We start from the raw sequence: 19,068 nt of genomic DNA, 5'->3' as shown, positions 1-19,068 counted from the left end.
AGAAAAGCCTTTCCTTTGAAGACCAACTGCACATCTGTAGGAAGAAACCTCTTCTGTGGAGCCCAGATTGTTTCTGTGTGGGATTGTCATATACTGGGTTCCTCCTACTAAAAGGTGGAAAAAGCACATGTTGCACAGACAATTCTGTATTAGGTGGTGGTGGTATCTAACTTTGCTCTAGCATCATGTAATGTGCAGTGTCTTAGTTCAAAATGTGGGATGTTTCTGGCTGCAAAGTGCAAAAGACATTTCATGCAGTCTGTGTGTAATAAAGACATAAATATTTTGCTGTCAGAAATTGCAGCCTTCATGATTCTCAGCCAGAGTCCTACCTCTTCACCTCTGTGTTCTGGCTTGTTAAGCAGCCCTGTCTCTCATTAGCAGCATTGCAGCCACAGCCAGTTCTGTGCCTGGTCACTTGGATACTGAAAGGAATTGAACTTGGAAGGTGTATTGAGGTTAAATAGGCTAAACAAGCTGTTACCTAAAATGCATGTAAAGATTTAGACCGGTTGCCATCTCAGCTGCTTAGGACATTGTCCCTAAAGCGAGCAAGGAAAATCAAGTGAATCTCAGGGCATGATTTTTCTGCTAAAGCAGTTCTTTCTCTGCATAGTTAGAGATGGGATTTTTACTCCAAATGCACTTACTTGTTACCCTCCTGAAATAATGGCATCACCCATTTGGATGTATCCATACTGAAGCAAATAAGCTAATTTTGGTTTCTGTCTGAAATACCTTCTTGCTTTGCTTTTGCATTCCCAGTGATGCACCTCCCACTTTGCCAGCTAATAAAAACTTTTGTTTTCTTCCATCCCCCAGATTAAAGACAAGGAGCGGGACAGTGCCCTAGGAACTTCAGTGGTGTGTCTCTCCCACTTGCTTAAGGACCCAAGCATGACTCTGGATCAGAGATTCCAGCTGGACCATTCCAGTTCAGACAGTTTCATTAAGATGAAACTTGTACTGCGGGTGAGTTGTTCTTTCCCATATTCACTCAGTTTCCCCTGGAGAAGTATCCATTTGTAGCCAAGCAAAAGAGATGAAAGGTGGGCATGAAGAAAGGCAGCTTTGCTTCACAGTTGAGTAGAAAGCAGAAGTGTGATAAGGTATTTAAGTGAAGTTAGAAGTGTATGGTGGGGTTGAGAGGTGTCCCTGGGGCTTCGTAAAACTTAGTGCAGTGCCACGGCTGAAAATTTTCTCACAACAATAAAGAGCTGGACTGAGAAAATCTAAGCTGGGGAAAACAGCACTGATGCTTAGGAGTTGTTTCCTCACTGTGCTCCGGATCAGTGTTTATACACTGCTCAGCACAAACACAGTAGGATAAGAGGAGAGAACATCACAGTGAATCCCAGGGGCCCCTTTCATCTCTAATGGCAGAGTTCTGCTGTTACAGTTTTGTGGTGAAATTTCCTTCTGGGTGGTAATGCTGGCATTCACCCCAGTACTGTGGGAGCAGCACTCACTGTCTTCCCTTGTGATTTTTAGGCACTGAATGTTGAAGAACCTGATCCACAAAGAGTCAAGGCTGGTGTCAATGCCTCGAAGCTAGGTCCTGTGCATGTCACGGAGAAGGCTGGAAACCTGCAGAAGTTTTCCTCTCCACAAGTCTCAAAAGTACCTCCCATGAGCAAAGACTCTGCAGCACCCGAATCTCTGCCAAAAAAGGACAGTGGTGGAGAAGACTTGGACACTAAAGACAGTTCAGGAGCCCCTGTACCATGTGAAACTGTGTCTGGCCTTGATGATGCAGAGGACAAGCAAAACCCAGAGCATGGCCCACCATCAGCATTGCCCAGCGGAGCAGCGGCTGTGCCCACACTGCCCGTCCTGCAGGAAATGAGGGTGGCACCCAGTGTCACTTCACTGGGGTCCCTGCCTTCTTCCTGCTTTGAATTAAGTAGCAGCAACCTGGACATTCATAAGTAGGTATTCTTCCAGCTGAATTGTTCTTCTCTTGGGAAAGTTTAGGTGTTACTGCTGCGTAGAAGTGAATTCAAGGCTGCTAAATCATTTGGGGTGTTGGGTCTCAAGTCACCTTACAAAGAATTGACCTAGGTATTCCAGTCAACAGCAAGGTAAATTACAGGGCACTGTCAGAGCAGGTATAAAGGGAAAGTATTCACTCTATGGCTCTCCTAAGAGTGCTGCATGTGTTGGTTTTATGTTGTTGAAGAGCTTCTCAACACTCATTTAGCAACAGGATTTTGAAGTCTGAACATCCCACTTCTGTAAACTAAACTTCTGTAAACCTAAACTCTTGATAGGCACCTCTGGCTGCTTAAAGCTCTGAATGTGTTTATCCAACACGTTTAAGACTGATAATGCAGTGAACAAAGTTTTTAGGTTTGCTTGTATGTGTCCTCACAGTGCTCAGTGTGAGGCTGCTCAGTCAGGCAGATGGAGAGAAAGATTTGTTTCTCCTGGGGCACAGAATGGAGCTTTTGGAATCCTTAATCAACAGAAATTACAAAGATCCACCTCACTTAAGAGATCATCAGAGTAGTTACAACCCTGAACATAAAACTCACCTCCAGCTGCAGTTTGGTGAATTGGTGACTGGTGAATTTTTTAGCTCTGAACAGGGCTTAATTTATAAACTATTTTTAAACCATTTTTAAGCAATGTTTTGGATTTTGAGCCATTTTAATAACATGCAGAATGGAATATGAAAAAGGTCCCATTTTGCATATACAGACATTCCTGAGGGAATGTGTGACACACTAACCTATACTTTGCTGCTTCATCTACAGTGGCCACATAGGGGCATTTTTGGCAGTTTGTATTGTGAGATTAAAATCAGGTACCTGCAGAGAAGGCAGGGATGGGGCTTCTGACAGCAAACTTAGGATGCCAGGAAGAAGGATGGTGCCCTGAAAGCTGGTTTTAGTCTGCTTGTGGGCTGCTCAATGGCTGTTTTAAAAGCCTTGACTGTGCAATGTCTTGCAGTGGGACTGAGATGCCTCTGGGGGAGATCCAGCTGACCGTGCGCTACGCTTCCATCCGGCAGAGCCTCGTCGTGCTGGTCAATGGCTGCAGGTAATGCTTGTGGTGGCTCACAGAGGGAAGAGCTCTCTGAGCTCTGTCAGTCATCCAGCAAAGCTGGAGCAGAGCCACGTGCAGCAGGAGATGCCTTAGTGCTGGCTGGCTTCCAGCTGTGCAACCTCTCTGTGCCCAGCTCTGGTCAGTGCCAGCAGCAGGTCAGGGAGAGAACCCCATGAGTTGTGCTCACTGCAGTGGAGATGCTTGCACTGTCACCAACCCAAAATTTCCTCTGGACAGCACTGACAGCTGGTGTGTGTCTTGGGGTGTTGGGATAGGCATTGTGACAGGGATTGATACCTATGACTGAATATGTATTTGTTAATTTAGGAACTCCAGTAAGTGGCCACACCCTCAGGAGTAAAGATTTTAACTAAACAATCCTAAAGTTTTATTTGCATATATTCCAGCTCCTGGGATGAATGTTTTTGGCCTGTGAAGGGTTGGTCTAATGCCAAGAGAGCCAAGGTATTAAAACACACAGTGAGAGAACCTGCCTTGATTGTCTGTTTTTCTTTTAACAGAAACTTGGTACCCTCTTCCAATCGTGGAGTTGATCCATATGTTCGTATATACCTGCTTCCAGACAGAAGATGGACAAGCAGAAAGAAGACTTCTGTTAAGAAAAAAACTCTGAACCCCCAATATGATGAGAAGTAAGAAAATGTAAATTGTTATTATGGTTGGAATAGTTATGATCTCTGTGTAATGACAGGGCTTCTTAAGGTGTGCTGGTGTAGCTCCTAGGGACTCTCTTGTGAACATTTCCAGCTTTTCTGAAACAAATGGCACTTGGACTGTCACTTACAAGTACTTGGGGCTGGCCTTGCTCTGCCTGTGGTGTTGTAAATACCCCAGAAGAAGGGTACACCTTCTTCCCTGCCCCTTCCCTACCCCCAGGCTGCATTTGCTTCCCTGCAAACTGACATTGTCCTGCTGTGTTTAACTCCCTGTCATGGCAGAGGCAATCTACCCATTCAGGAACCTCCCAGAGCCTACTGCTCTGTTCACACTGCTTTGCCTGATGCTTATTCTAACATCTTTCCAAAGGTCCAGGCAGAAGTAAAGAGCCTTTTCAGGCTGGAGCACCCTTTGGGCACACAGGTGGATGTTGTCATCAAGGCCTGGTGGGAGCAGGATAAAATGCTCCCACCTCTTTGCTGACAGTGTCACAGCTCTGCCACTGAAATGGAATGTGTTTTGCATAAACCCAAACACAGTAACACTTAGAAGTAGAGCTCTTTTGAGAGGTGTTTTTAATCCCATAATTAGATGAAGGTGCACATGGATGTATGTGAATATTGGTTGATCCTGAGTGGCTTATATTTTTCCTGTCTTATGTCCTTTCTGTATAAGTCAGAAATGGAGAAAAGATTTTAAAACATTCCTTCTTAACACTCAAAACACCTAAGCTGAAGATTCTACTTTGTCTGTTCTTAAGTAACTGCACTGATTTAGTGCCATCCCAACAGCTGAGAAGAGCATCTCCTTTTCCCCATCCCTGACGTATCCTGTACATCCTCAATTAAAGATAATGCTTAGCTCCAAAACACCTTACCTGTTTCACAGCTCTGACTTGAGGAAAAGCTATTCAGGTGGGCAGAACTGGAGTGATTTAGCATGGACAAAACTCACTTGACATTAGCCATGTGTGCCAGAGGCTTGAGTCAGAGCCATTAAGAATTTAATTGCCACAGGTTTCAGCCTTTGTCTGTTCTTGGTGTGGTGCAAGGCTGCTCTGTGAACTTGCAGGGTTGGTTCATGACTATTTCCTCTTGAGTAATGAACATTGCATGGAAAACATGCTGATCTTCCATGGAGGGGGGGAAATAATGTTAAATGCCATTTCATCATGGGTGCATGTTTTCCTCCTTCCCCCTGGCACCATGGACAGTCTGAACACAGTGTTGTTATCTTTCATGATGCCTGGAAAAGGTTCCCTGCAATGTGGATAAAACCTCACCCTAGAATTGCCTTTTCTGTGTGTTCCTTCCCTGTTAGAGTCCTGGCCATTGATGCTGTACTCTGTCTCTATATTCTGTCCACTGGTGCTCACAGGATTTTAGGTTTTGCCTTAAGTCTCTTCTTTTTAAACTTTATTTCAAGGTTTGAATTTTTTGAATCTTTGGAAAATGTCAAGAAAAGGACACTGGACATTGCAGTGAAAAACAGCAGGCCATTCATTTCACAGGAGAGGAAGGAGCTGGGGAAAGTAAGTTTAAAGAATCTCCACTACAGATATAACAGAGCTGAACACTCTGGGCTATTCATGAAATCCTCAAATGTGGCTCCAGTAACTGATTCTCAGTGATAGGACTGGCAGTCTGGAAGCAATTTTTTTCTGCCAGATTTTCATCTCAAATGAGGCTGTATCCATGTGGGAGCTCTGTGGTCTCGTTTCAGAAGGGTGCTCCTGAAGTAAGCCTGGTTCCCGGGCCCTGGTGCTGCCTGTATGGGGAATGGCTCCAAGAGTGCAAACACAGAGCTGAGAAAGGCATTGGGACTAAACCCCACAATTTGCTAGCACTGCTTTGACTTTCTGTGAACAGCTTTGATTCTGTGAAAAGTAAACTGCAATTGCTTCTTCAGTGACAGATAAATTTCCAAGTAGTGCAATAGGAAATGGAGCTGGTTCATGCCGACACTATGCTGGGAATGTGGGAAGCTCCATTTTTCCTCAAGCCTGAACTGCAGCCCCACAGCTGGAAAGTGGGTCTGGCTTGGGAGGAGTGGTAGCTTAGCTGAACAATTTATATGCTGAATAACCTACAAACAAATAAAATTTGCTTTTTAAAGGTGCGCATTGACTTGTCCCGGGAGGATTTAATAAAAGGCTTTGCCCAGTGGTAAGTACTCATCTCCATACTTCCAAACCTGCCCATTGCTTGCATGACTGCTGTGGGAGTGAGTGCTGGTAACTGGGCTGTATTTGGGTGAGCAAGAAGAATATCTGACCTGCAAAGGCAGGATTAACTTGAGCTAATCTGGTAGTTCTATCTAAATTGTGTGTTAATCCATTGGCTGTGCAGTGCCTGCCCTGTGAGACAGCTTTAATGAGATGCCTGTGTCAATTATAGTCTTCAGCATATTTTAAGTTGCCATAAAAGCCACAGGGGCACATAAGTAAAAGAATTTTGTTTATTAAAGTAACCTGGCAACAAATTTTAAATTGAATAAAGATCTTAACTAAATACTCTGATCAGCAATATATATGTATGATAAAACTTTAATTACAAAGCATTTATAGAAACTATTATAATGAGCCACTTAGAGTTTTGCTTGTGCGTTAGTTGTGGTTCTGAGGTTTGTATGTTCCTGGTCTGAGGCAGAACAGAGAACCAGGCTTGGGTGTTTTTTTCACTTCTGTGTCTTTAGTAAATGGCAGGAGTCCTTCCTTCTTTCTCCTTCAGTGGAGCCCGAGGAATGTAGTGTGGGGTAGTCCAGGAGCTTGCCATCTGCACAGGCAGTGAGCCAGTATTCCAATAGGAAAACCACATTTCCCTGGCCAGCCTGTGTGTGTGTGTCTCAGGGCAATTATGGGAAGAGGAAAAAAAGATGCACCCAAAGTTCCTGGTGAAGAGCTGAAGTTTGAGGCCATCTTTGGAGCCTCCTTTGCTGTGCTGCCTGTGAAGCAGAAGCAAGAAATCAGCCCAAGTTTTCTCTACTGTGCCAGTTAAAACTGTTAAGGTTTTCAACTACAGTAATTACTTATTGTGTTTGTCTTGCAGGTATGAGCTGACAAGGAGCAGACGCAAGAAAATCTGATTTATTCTCATGTACATAAGTTACTAATTTTTCAACTTCCTATGGATGTATATATCTCTTGTAATTAACATGTTTTGCATAGTCATTGCAAATTTGAAGCAGGCTCCAGCTCAGGACATGCAAATCTAATGATCCTATTCAGGGATTAGTTCTCACTGAAGTTAAACATATTTTCCCCCACATAGGGAATAATTTGTCCTTAAAGAATAAGTCCTTAATTTTTGCTATTTCTGGCAAATCCCTCCTCAAAGGACCTTTAAGTGTGAAACCTCTCTTAAAGAAGGGTTGTACCTGGGGAGATTTTAGACTGTCAGCCAAGTGTCACTACTTTGCTTGGCAGTCTGATGGCCCTAGGAACTTGTTCATGTTGTTTTAACATGGCAGTGGTGTAGTTTGAAAAGAATACATTTTGAAACAGTATTCTTCAGCTCTAGGGCTAGAGAACCTTTTAAAAGAGAAACTCTTTAACAGCTATTTTTTTTTGAGAAACTAAGAAGTTGGTAGTCCACTGTTCAAAAGTACTTTAGCTGACTGTGGCTGCAGGTATGTAAATAATGAGCTTCCAAAAGCAGGGAGATGAACTCACCAAGATGTCATTAAGGTTTTAGTTTGTGACACCTTAACTGGTTTTGTCCTTTGTTACAGTACATTTCAAAATCTTGTAAACCCAGATTCTGTCTGAGGAACAGCAAAGTTTTGTAAACTAAGCTTTAATAATATTGAGGCAAAATATTTTTGGAAGCTTGGTGTGCTTGTTTCTGTACAATAAACTTCTAATTGTCTTGCATAAGAGACTTGATCTAATCCTTTCTAAAACTGACTTTTGGAATACAACGATGGTAACTTCAAACCATCGCCTGAAGCAAATTTCAAAGATTTTTGGCCTAGATTACATTAACCCAGTCTGCCTCAGTCCATAAGCAGAGAGAATACTCACTGAGTAACAATGTTCCTATCCCACAGTGATCTGCAAATGTGAACCACATTTTAAAATAGGCTCTCAAGAAAACCAAGATTGAGGATTTGTGTAAGTGTGCTGGCTCTGACAGTAAGGGCATCTTTACCTCATACTGACTGTGTCAGCAATATTAAAAGTGGTTAGAGTTTGTGCTGGGTGTTGTGCTGGGTTCAGTTTCCTGGACTGATACAGAGTATATTGGTTCTCTCTCTGGAATTGAGTAGACCAGTTGACAGCAGTTAAAGTTTTTCTTAAATTGACCAAGAATTAAAAAAAAAAAAATTAAAAATGCAGTAACTTTTATTTAAGTAAAAAAATTCTGGAAGTGTTGCTTAGGAGGTAGCTGCAATGTCATGTGCACCAGCAGGTACATTCACAGGTAAGAGAAATCTTGTTCAGGAAGAGCAGAATCACCCATAACCAGCTCCCCATTTCAGGTTTTGCACTGCAGGTAAAATATCATCCACATTACTGATCTCTGCAACAGAATGGAAAGCAAAAGGGTTAGGCTTATGAACCCAGAACACCTTGAGTTCAACCAAAATTCTAACTTAAACAGATCGTGAATTAAATAAACTCCTCAGGCTTTTTAATGCTTTCAGAAAAAAATCAATTAGGCTTGTAAGTAATATGTTTAAGTAAATGCAACCCCATGTTAAATGAAAATAAAGTGTTTTGGTCACTTCCTGAGGAAAGGTGGAAAGGAGAGTGAGGCAAAGGCAGCACATTCCCTCACATCCTCCTTCTGTTTTAGCACAGCAGGAGTAAAGAAAACATGTGTTAACTGTTTGAGTTATATGAGGAAGTGTTGGCATGAAGATAATTATTGTTGCAAATATTACTCACCTAGAAGACACAGCAAATCTTGAATGAGAGCTTGAAAGGGTGGAAAGAAGCACTCATGTTCTTCAAGCTTATTGATGATACTGGAATGGAAAGTGAGACAATCAGGTAAGAGGTGCAAGGACGTGGCAAGTTCATCCCTTTGGTCATTTTGTTGTTCTGTGCCATGACTTTGTGAAAATACTGCTACTTAGTACATAAAACCATGGACACCAATGTTCTGTTCTCCAGTTCTGAACCCTGCAGCCAACAAGGGAGCTGTCATGAGGATCTCTGATTTCACTACTAACACTGTATACACATCCTTCCTTTCCCCCTCACATGGCTCCAGGTAGTCTGGGGCCTGGAATATTTGTCTGTGTATGCTAAATATACTGCCTGGGGGTGGCTGGTATAACTGCCTTGGAGGTAGAGCAAGAAATGCTTTATAAGCAGCTGTTCTCCAGTTAAAACTGAGAAATGAGTGCAGAAAGGCTGAGGGAGTGAGTATTGTTAACTCAGCATGTGTCAGACTTGCTGCCTGCTCCCTTTTGTCTGTAAAGCACATGCTGAATGCAAGCCCTCAGGGTCTGCTACACCACCTAGATGTGGCTGTTACCTGTTGAACATATAACTGGATTTGTCCAGTTTCTAAAGTATTTGTAGGCAGCTTGAGGCAAACCCTGCCTTGGCAACTAGAACACTTCAATGTTACATCTGGGACTTGCATCACTTTCTCCTCCCCACCCAGGTGCCAGATTTGTCTCCTGATGAAACATGTATCCCATTAAGGCTTGTTTGATCACATTATCCATGCAAACCAGAGAGTGTTTTGGAACCTTCTGGCCCCAATTTTTCCCTCTGTCAACTTCATCTTTTTGACAGGATACAAGATTTGTTTCAAGCAGGACAGCAGTAACTAACACCTGTGCTGTTGCAGCTCACTGACTTTGTAACAAATGATGAAAGTTTCTTTCAGCATCAGTTTTTGCCAGTTCTCGATTACTACATTTGATGTTTGCAGACTGGTCAGCAATGGAACAGCCCCACATACCTGTGGATGTCTTGGGTGCCCAGAAGCTGCTGTACCTGCTCAGTCACGTTCTTATTAATGATGTCACACAGTTTCCCAACAGTATTCACTACCACAGTGGGTGGAGCTGAACTGTCTGTGGAAAACAAACACCTCATGATTCTTTTAACAGTAATGACAGGGAAGTATTTTAGACACAGTTGAATTTTTGCAGGTGCACAGATTTTATTTGGTTTTCATAGATCTAGGCATATACATTCCATCATTCAGAGAAAACAGAAATAAACAAATGGTCAGAAATAAACAAATGTTAGCTAGGAATGGGGATTCTCTCAGTAATCCTTTAGTGGCTAAAAAATCTTTGGCAGAGCTGTGTGCTCACAGCAGAGAGGGTACTAAAGTGCATCCTTACAATGTCAGTGGAAATCAGCTAACTGAAATTATATATAGAGAGAGGGGGTTATTAAATTAGGTTCTTGTGACACAGCAGACACACTGCAGGGGCTAGGCCAATAAGGAACCTGCTTAACAAACATGGAAATGTTTGGAGGAGGATGTTTTTTGTTAACACCCAGAACTTGTTTTGGTACTGAATTTTAACCTGTCTGTAGTGCTGTGACTGAAGGTAGCGGCCTCTTTGTCCTTTTCTCCTTCAATTTCAGAAGAACTAGGCTTGGACAAGGCATCTTCCGAGCTGCAGTTATTAGGGGGAGGTGAGGTTTCCTCCTCTCCCATGCTGGCTGCAGGCAGGAACACTGCTTCCCTCCTTGAATGAGGCTGAGCAGCCCAGAGGCGCTGAGGCTGGACATCCTACAGCCCAGCCCAACCTTTTAACCCAGCAGCAGCTGCTGTTCTACAGTAGTTTACCACCAGAAGGGAAATAACCAACCACACCTCTGAGTACTGACAGTTTTTGACATTCAACAACTTGTTTTGAAGTTTAGCAGCATAAGATGGAACTTTCTGAGGACTGGACCCAATTACACTTGAATGAATTACTGAGGAGAAATCTACCTCCGAGACAGAGTTATTTTCTTCCTTAAATTTGTTATCTTTCAAGTGAAGAATGAACAACAATTATGAAATCAGCTCACCAAAAAAAAGCTTTGTGGGAAAAAAAAATTTCTATTTCCCCTGTTATTCTCATCTTCTGCCTCCCTGTTATTCCTCAGCAACTAAAGGCCTGCAAATAATGGGGATTTGCTATTTGAGCTATAAATTGACAGGAACATGTTTTTGTCTTCCCAGTGAAGGAAACACCTAGTTAATTCATTTCCCAACAGCTCAACATTATTTTCTATGAAGAGGGCAGCTTTTCACCTGTCTCCTTTTTTTGGAATGGTGTGAACAAGCAGCAGGGGGTAAGTCTTTACCTAGTTCCAGGAGCTCTTGGAGGTTCCTCATGGCATTGGTCATTTCCCCCAGCTTTATGTACACCTCATTCATCCGTGGATAAACACCATTCAGAGAATTCACATCAAACAACTTCTGGAAGTGGGAGACTATGGCAGACAGGGTTTGCAAGGAGTGTGTCTGGCTGTTCTGGAGCAAGCAGGAAGAACTCATCAATTGTACTGCTTAATAAGGCAAGAGTACTTTAAGCTGTGAAACATTCTTAAAACGAGTCTGAGGAACAGGTGTAACTTCCCTTACAAAATCTCAATGTTTCAAATATTTTTAAATCTGAAGACACAGTTTCAATAGTTTTCAGGCACAGGCATACACCAAACTCCAAATACTCTTTTGAAAGCTTCCTTCTCTGTTGCTAAGAGAAGCATTTATGTATTCTCAGCCCTAAGAGACAGAACAGGATAATTCCTCAGACTACAGGGCAATGCAAATTCACTGCTGGTCAAGTGCCTTTGATTAAAGCAATCTTCCCCAAGGTGAATTTATCCATTATGTTAAAAGAGTCTTTGACTACTGAATGTCTTCAAACAGGTATTTCTTAAATGCTGCAAGGCTTTCAAATGCACCAATCTAATCACTGTGTGAAGAATGCATTTAAGAACTCCACAGTAACTTGTGATTATAAATCTCTGGTAAAAATTACCTTTTCCTTATGTTCTAGTTCTTCCAAAATTGCATCTACTATCAACTGGAGGTCTTCAACTCGTATGGATTCTCTGTTATCCTGTGGATCTTTAGTGTTCCAAGGCAGCAATTCCAGAGATAGTTTTCTCAAGGACCTATGCAAATCCTTAAGAAAGGAGGAGAGCCAACTTATTTTAGAAACTGCTTAAAGTTGTTTTTAGTATAGAAACAGACGTTTTTCTGTTTCTCATATGCAGAAAACATTCCAGCACTGGAGAGGTTAAGGTTTTAATTTTCATGAATTTATTGACAGTATCTTGCTGACATTCTTTGATTTGAAAAGAACAGAGTAAAAAATATTTTATTTGCTATGTATTACAGTTTCAGTGAAATAGGAAGTATTGGTCACAAAGAGTTTGGCTTTAAAAAAAACTATTTCACTTGTATTTGGATCAAAAAGTCACTGGTCAGACAAAAGGAAGGAAGAGAATGCACCATCATCAATGTGTGAAGTCCAGACTCTGAAGCTTAAGTTTCTTCTCAGGGACTCAATCAATAAAATGAAATAGAAGATTTACACAGAGAAGTATCTCTGGTATATATTTCACATGGACAGCAGATTATTTGTAAAATTTAACACCAGGTCAGAAAATAACAAAAGCTACATGTAAAAACCCCCCCAATGACACATAGAGAGGGATGGAGGAGAGGAGAACAGATGAAAGGAAACCAAAAAACAGAGTACAACAACGTGTTGTTACCTTTAGGGCTATGAGCTGATCTGCCCACATTTCTACAGTGAGTGGAAGGTGCTCAAATCCACATCCCTGTCCATTCTCTTTATTGTCATTCTGCACTGGCCCTTTGCTGGGCCGGAATATTAACGGAGGAGCTCTTGGGCTTTGCAAAATAGAATCAATATGGGACAAAACCTTCAAGAACAAATAACAAATGTTATTGCTCAAATATGTACAATGTTTTGTAATAAAATCCCTCTCTATCACAGTCATGGTTGTCAAAAATTAAGTCATAAATAGCTCCAATATTACTATTGAGTGATTTTACACATGGATTCAACATGCAATAGACTCAAGGATTTCAACATATACTAGCTAGAAGATATGTAAAAGTAATGTAAGTATATACTTCCCTTTGAGGGATAGTTAACATTTATCCACTTGAGGCACTGTAAATTCCACAATTTACAGTTTGCTAAGTTTTATTATAGTTAGGCTTTTTAATTAGAAGAAAAATAAAGGCCACTTTATTTTTCACCCAAGATTTTATCACCCAAGATCTTGAACAAATCCCCTGTCCTGATCAGACTTCAGCTAAATCATATTTACCAGCCTAGTGTCTGCTGCCTTGCTGTGTTTTCAGGTAGTTTACACTGAGACAGAACAAGAACAAGGCTACCCTGACTGCCAAATCCAGAACATGACTCATCTTGCACAGAGGATTTGATAGGCATTCTTAGCCTCAGACCAGCACACTTGACACAGCTAAACAAAACACGTAAAACATTTCATTGTAACAGCGCTAGAAACATGCAGGACAGATACAATTTGGGTACCTGCAAGTATTGCTGGCAAGCTGCCTGCAGCTGATCCACAATGGCAACTCTCCCAGAGTCTTTCTTTTCTTCTTTTTTTTCTCCAGTCCTACTCCCTGAAAATCTGCACAAAAATACACACAGTGGGTCACACAAGCAGCCTTAGCAGGAGATGCTACCTTTTAACTTGGAGGAAGAACCAGGTGTGTAGCACTTAAACTCAAACATACCAAGTCAATATCTACATTATGATGCTGGGCAACAGAATTCCATCAGACCCAAGTAGCACAGACTGACAACACAATACCCAATGCAAATATCATTTATTTATCTCAAGTCTCCAGGCTGAGGCTATACCAGACTGCTTGCTGATCTAGAAGGGACACCCTCAGTTTTTCTGTTGCCAGAGTTCTACTATGGCTGAAGACCTAAAATCCAGAATTTTACTCTAAAGGGTCAAATTCCAAGCTCAGTTATTATCCACTTCTGCTGGAATATCTTTCCTGGCTTATTACACAAAGCTCACTACTGCTTTTCATACAAATGATACCTACTGCACGAGAGATTAGACCATTTAAATATACACAACAGGTCTATTTTTTTCAAGTTAAGGTGATGTCTTTTTAGCATTTAGCATTCAGTATACACAAGGACAAATGACTAAGTGAAATTACAGTTAAAAACACTTCATTAGTACTAGAACTTTTATATCTTCCATATATTTTCTTAGCAATATTTCAGAAAAAGTCAATTTCTAAGAATAATCTGGACATAACTTCAGTAGCTGCAACATTTTGCCAACTCACACTTTCCCATTTATAATCCATAATGAAACCAATAACTTCCTTTACAGCTTATGGAAGCAGCAAACACCAGAGATGGCCCTGTACATATTGCCAGCAAAAGAGCTCAAATCAAATCCAGAAAGACAAAATGAAATAAAAAACCCCACACTGCTGTGCCCCTATTTGGAGACCCTGCCATCTTTTCAGAAATAGAGGGCTGCAGAGGTCCAGCAGGACTTGCTACCCATAACCAGGCTCCAAAGAATGCTGATAAGGCACATGGTCTATAAGCTACTCTCTACATTACAGGCTGCAGAGTAACCTTGCATTCAGAAGTCCAGAGGATTCATGAAAGTCCCTGAAAGACTATACTTACTGGGTAGTTTTCTTTAAAGCTTTCTGTAGTTTCTTCACTTGGTGCTTGTAAAATTTTAATTCCTGTGCAGTTGGCCTGCTAGACAGAAAAAGTACCATGTTATATGTCTTGCATTGGAAGGTATCTATAAAATTCATCCAAGCAAAAAAAGTAAAAAAGCTTTGCCAGGGCCAAAAAATCATTCTGGAAATTAAATTCTGCTATATTTCTACATGACAACAGCAATAAAGAGCAAACTAATCATTAGCAGCTGTTATTAACAGTGTAGGGAGAACAGTGAGGCTGTTGCTGCCATATATCATTTCTTTGATCACAGATTTCACACTTGACTTTTACAATTGCTGGTGCTTGTAAAGCAAAGTCGACTGAAATGGCCTTGCAAAGAATGATACTTATCCTTTCTCACCTTATTTCCAAGTTTTTCTTGAGATTTATATTTTCAAGCAAAAGCTGTTCATTCTTGGCTTTTGTTTCAGTAAGCTGCTTCTGGAAAGACTGCAACAGAGACTTGGTTATTGCTTCTATTGCCCTCATTTCATAATGAACAAGCTTCAACAATTTAAAGTGTGTGCATGTTAAGAAGGGTTCCCAATTGCCTGGACAGCAAAGCAGCATGGATGAGGACTCAGATGAGTGAGCCCAAGAGCCTGGTGCATTAGACCCCAGGTGGAGCACTGTGACCAAAGGAGGTCTATGCAATCCTCAGCAGACACACAACATTTTGCTGAATCTTTGCACAAGGACAGGGACTCTGCCCATAGAGGTTACAAGTTCAGAAGACATGACAAGGACAAGAGACAGAAAACAAACATGTTTATGTTTCTATGTGGCTCTTGAAGGGTTACCATTGAGAGATCTGCACTGACTTATTCTTGGCAGTTCCATACCATGAGCAGTGCTTTGTAATTAGGAGTAGCATCTAGATTTAAGAACTCTTCCTTGGTTTTTACTTCTCTCTGCACCTCATCTTCATCTTTTTTATATTGCCTATCGGGAAAAATAAATTAGTTCAGCTTAGTGCAGTTCATTTAGCTCAAAAATTTCAGTTGGTTTAGTTAGCAGTTATGTATGATAATAATGTTTCCATAAACTACCAAGTAAATAGAATAGATATTCTGCCCTAAGATTCCTGCTCTAATTTCTGGGAAAGCTGTTTCATATGCTAATGAAATGCACTTATCCACAGGAGAAACTCCAGTACAAGCAAATCCCATTTCAGTTTTGTCAACAGTAATCTCAAACTATAGAATGTCTCAGGTATCTGTTTGTTGCTTTGTGCCATGCAGGCACTGGGATAGAGCTGAAAAACTTTAGTTTTGGGAGATCAATCAACTGAGCACAGCTAATGCAGTAATTCTGCCTGTGAACCATGGTAAAAGAGAAATGGGAAGAAAAAGAAAGAAAGCAAGAAAGAAAGACATAGTTCAAGTATCTGAATACCCCAAGCCTCCTAACTGTCCTCATCTCCTGGCTGAGAAGCTGCTTAGCCTGACTGCCAGTTATTCTCTGGAAAAATCTAAATTTTCATGACTATTATAACCCTTTGTTATTTCTTACATGCTAGTGCTACCTGGAGCACAGAATATTTACCATTATAGAATTTAAGAACAGTAAGGGCCAAAAAAAATTTGAACAGTAGAACCACAGGGCATTCAATAAGACCTACCTCAGCTCCTTTTTAATCTGACTAATTTGAGATTCATAATAGTCAATTAGACAAAGGTACCTGAAGAAAGGAAAAATTCATTTTGAATTTCAGATATTCTCACAAAACTCATACTGTGACCAACCCAGAGGAACAGGTCAGCTCACACAGCTGCACTGCACTTTGGAAGTGGCTGCTCCAAACAGTGGAGTTTCTCTCATACCAGACAACCATGGTCTCATTTTGCCAAAATGGAAAAGTAGACACATTGAATCTGTGCTAGTTTGGAAATAGCAAAATATTCAAGAGGAGAAAAAAGTTAAATCTGCCCACCAGCCTCCTCATCTTATGCTTGTGGTTGTCCAGCAAGATTAACAGAGAGGCACAGTCAAAATAAAGTGTCTTGAGCACTCTGAGATTGTCTGGTTTGGAGAGACAGATGAGGGAGGACAGGAAACGAAATTCAGTGATCCTTCCTCTGATACAGTGAAGGCTCAAGGAAAAAGCTGAGCACACACAATCTCTCTTAAAAGCTTCCCAGGTAAACACTGCTGGCCAGGCCTAGAGAGCTGATTTTTTATCAGCACAATAAAGCAATGGCTACCTGAGGCCTAGGAACTGGCAAATGCCTGATTGTAGCAGAGCTATGGAATTCCTACTAGCAAGAGACACAGCCCTGTGACACTTTGGGAACTTACCCAAAAGTACTTGGAAGCTTACAAGCAAGCCTGCAGTCAGCAGTTGCAAACATCACTTCCCAAAATCAGAAAGGCTCTTTTTAGGGGGGCTAAGGATGGTGTTTGCTGGGGGGTTTGTTTATTTTTAACTGACATTTTTAAATGTTAGAATTCCAGGATGAGATCATCCCAGCCGACACTGCAGCTACAGAGCAGAGTGAATCATTCCCTTCCCTTTGCTGACATCTAGTGTGTGCAGTGGGTGGCAATTTTTAAACTTCTGCCATGGATTTATCTGGCTTACAGTTTCATGAAAGAAAAATATCACTGCCCTGAGGTACCTTCACAAGAATTCGTATTTCATCTTGTACTCCTAAAGTCTCCAGGTTACTTTTTTCCCCCATATAAATAGCAAGAAGCATTACATTAAAATGTGTTTCTTCATTTAATGTTGCAGGGATTCAGCAGTAGAAGAGAATCACTTACCGCTGATCCAGGACAGACTTGGGAGCTCTTTTGCAAAACTGACAAAACATTTTATTTTGAGTGTCTGCTCGCTGCTGCTCCTCCCTCCCAACTCTGCTGAGCTCCTTCTGCAAGCGGGCAATGATCTCTTCCTGTTCTTGCAGCTTTTCCTGCTGCTGTTGGTATTTCACCTGTGAACAGGGAACGGGACTGTTACTGAATTATTCTGACCCACAAGCTGACTGTACTGCACAAGCCCAGGTACACATTTGGAACCAAGGAAAATGAGCACTCGGGTTTTAGCTGTGCTGAAGAGACAGTGGAAGAGGAATAGAGATATTTTTCTAAATTATTTCTAGAAAATTCTGCATAGTTTGAAAATACTAACCCTATGACTCAAGATTCATGTTTATTTAGATCAACATAAATATTTTTACACTATCCACAAGTCAAAAGTTTGAATCCTCAGGCAGCACTATTTGAATTACCCGTGAAGCCTGTTGCTCTTTTTGAAGTTCTTTGACTTGGCTCTGTTGCTGGCATGCTTTAGCTATTGTTTCATCTTCCAGCTGACAAATTTTGGCCTTAATGTTTTTCACCACATTTTCCAAATCATTAGCCCGTTGCTCTTGCCGAGATGCCCGACCTTGTTCCAGTCGTACCACATCTCTGAAAAAAGAAATGAATCCTTGCTTTTAACTTAAACTCATTTCACTATAGACAGTGCAGGAAGCACACACCTGACATTATGTGCTGACCTTTGATAACATCCTCTGGCAGCATGGGCACGGTATGGGAAATACACTGATATGAGAAGAAGCAGTGGATGAAACAACAGAAGAGCATGAAAGGAACTGAGACAACATTGCTGCATATTGAACAATAACCTCAGGAAAAAGGTCTTAGGCCTCTGGTGAGATAAGATCTCCACCAGGCCGCAGATGCAATACTCCAATACTGATAATACTTTTACTCTGCAGGTAAATTCCTTCCACTGTCTTACCTAAGACATCGATTTGCCTCCATAAGTCCCTGCATCACTTTCTGCTGTCGCTCAATGTCTTCCACCAGCGTTTTTAACGCAAGTCTTATTCCTTGAGAAGACTCATGGTCTAGGACAATCATATCTGGACACAAAACATAAGCAAAGTCACAATGAAGCCAAAGAAGATTGCCTGTTTGCTGCCACTAGGAAGTGACAGCTTTGGAGATGCCTTATTAACTTATGGTTACTATTTCTAAATACAAAAATTACATTTCCTGATGTACATTACCTGATGTATCTCTGCAGCTTTGGGGAGCAGCAAGACTCACAGGTTTCAACCCATGACGCATTAATATCCTGTTTAGGTTTTCCCACTCTGCCTTCTCCTGCTGCATTGGGAGAAAGGGAAAATGAGGCAGAAACCTGAGTTCTTCGCATGAGCTGTGCAGCAGAAGGTACCAAATGCCCACAAAGTAAAGTAAACCAACCCCAAACCCCCCAAGAGGCCACTACAGGAGGGCTTGTGAGAAGCTCCAACACGATCTGCAAAGCACATTGGGGAAAAGCGTACTTAACACCACACAGCATGATCAGTTTTCCTGATCCCTACTGAAAGCAGAATACGCGCAATGAGTTAAATTCTCCTCTTTAGGAACCCCAAACCACCGGCCCTCGGCTCCCTCCAACGCACCCGGGGCGCAGCGGCCCCGCCGCGAGCGGAGCCCTCAGGGAGGCGGCGGCGGCTCAGGGGGTTCACGGACTGCTCCATGGCGTTTTGTCCCGCTCCAACCACCCAGCAGCGACACCCGGGGCCAGCAGAGTACCTGGGTCATGGCGAGGGCCGCAGGGCAGGAGAGGGGCCGCTCCTCAGGCCGCGGAGCCGCTCGGGCGGGAGCGGAGCGGCGGGAGCGGCGGGCGGGGGGGCC

The 19,068-nt window shown here is 41.9% G+C and overlaps 2 protein-coding genes across 4 annotated transcripts in view; one reads left to right on the top strand and one right to left on the bottom strand.

The window, feature by feature from the left end:
- ESYT3 (extended synaptotagmin 3) overlaps positions 1–7,600 on the top strand; it is a 30,392-nt gene extending 22,792 nt beyond the window's left edge. The window contains exons 17-23 of the mRNA XM_066554045.1: positions 823–972; positions 1,492–1,928; positions 2,953–3,042; positions 3,570–3,701; positions 5,152–5,257; positions 5,842–5,891; positions 6,774–7,600. Coding sequence (XP_066410142.1) covers positions 823–972; positions 1,492–1,928; positions 2,953–3,042; positions 3,570–3,701; positions 5,152–5,257; positions 5,842–5,891; positions 6,774–6,810 — 1,002 coding nt within the window. The 3' untranslated portion in view covers positions 6,811–7,600. The remainder of the gene's footprint in view (positions 1–822; positions 973–1,491; positions 1,929–2,952; positions 3,043–3,569; positions 3,702–5,151; positions 5,258–5,841; positions 5,892–6,773) is intronic.
- A 450-nt stretch (positions 7,601–8,050) lies between these two features.
- Positions 8,051–19,025, bottom strand: CEP70 (centrosomal protein 70). Of its 3 annotated transcripts, none has more exons than XM_066553796.1 (16): positions 18,967–19,025; positions 18,432–18,531; positions 18,161–18,284; positions 17,646–17,826; positions 17,179–17,348; positions 16,037–16,096; positions 15,258–15,357; positions 14,777–14,865; positions 14,371–14,448; positions 13,231–13,333; positions 12,419–12,589; positions 11,677–11,823; positions 10,997–11,165; positions 9,645–9,759; positions 8,615–8,694; positions 8,051–8,246 (listed from the first exon to the last, which is right to left on the bottom strand). In XM_066553796.1, exons 1-16 carry the CDS (start codon positions 18,973–18,975, stop codon positions 8,179–8,181), a joined length of 1,764 nt encoding a protein of 587 aa, XP_066409893.1. In that variant the 5' UTR covers positions 18,976–19,025; the 3' UTR covers positions 8,051–8,178. The 3 variants fall into 3 exon arrangements, with proteins under 3 accessions (XP_066409893.1, XP_066409894.1, XP_066409895.1); XM_066553797.1 differs by having other exon boundaries at positions 14,371–14,445; XM_066553798.1 differs by lacking the exon at positions 16,037–16,096.
- Positions 19,026–19,068: the final 43 nt, after the last annotated feature.

The sequence above is a fragment of the Molothrus aeneus genome, chromosome 7 (assembly GCF_037042795.1).
Source record: "Molothrus aeneus isolate 106 chromosome 7, BPBGC_Maene_1.0, whole genome shotgun sequence".
Taxonomy (NCBI): Eukaryota; Metazoa; Chordata; class Aves; order Passeriformes; family Icteridae; genus Molothrus; species Molothrus aeneus.
Note: the sequence above shows the minus strand (reverse complement) of the source record. Positions and strands in the feature narration are given on the sequence as shown.

Coding starts and splice junctions, on each gene's coding strand:
- CEP70 (XM_066553796.1), bottom strand. Junction 11,824..12,418: donor ATCAGCTCATAGCCCTAAAG/GTAACAACACGT, acceptor TCCTTTCTTAAG/GATTTGCATAGGTCCTTGAG. Junction 8,695..9,644: donor GGCACCCAAGACATCCACAG/GTATGTGGGGCT, acceptor TTTCCATTCCAG/TATCATCAATAAGCTTGAAG.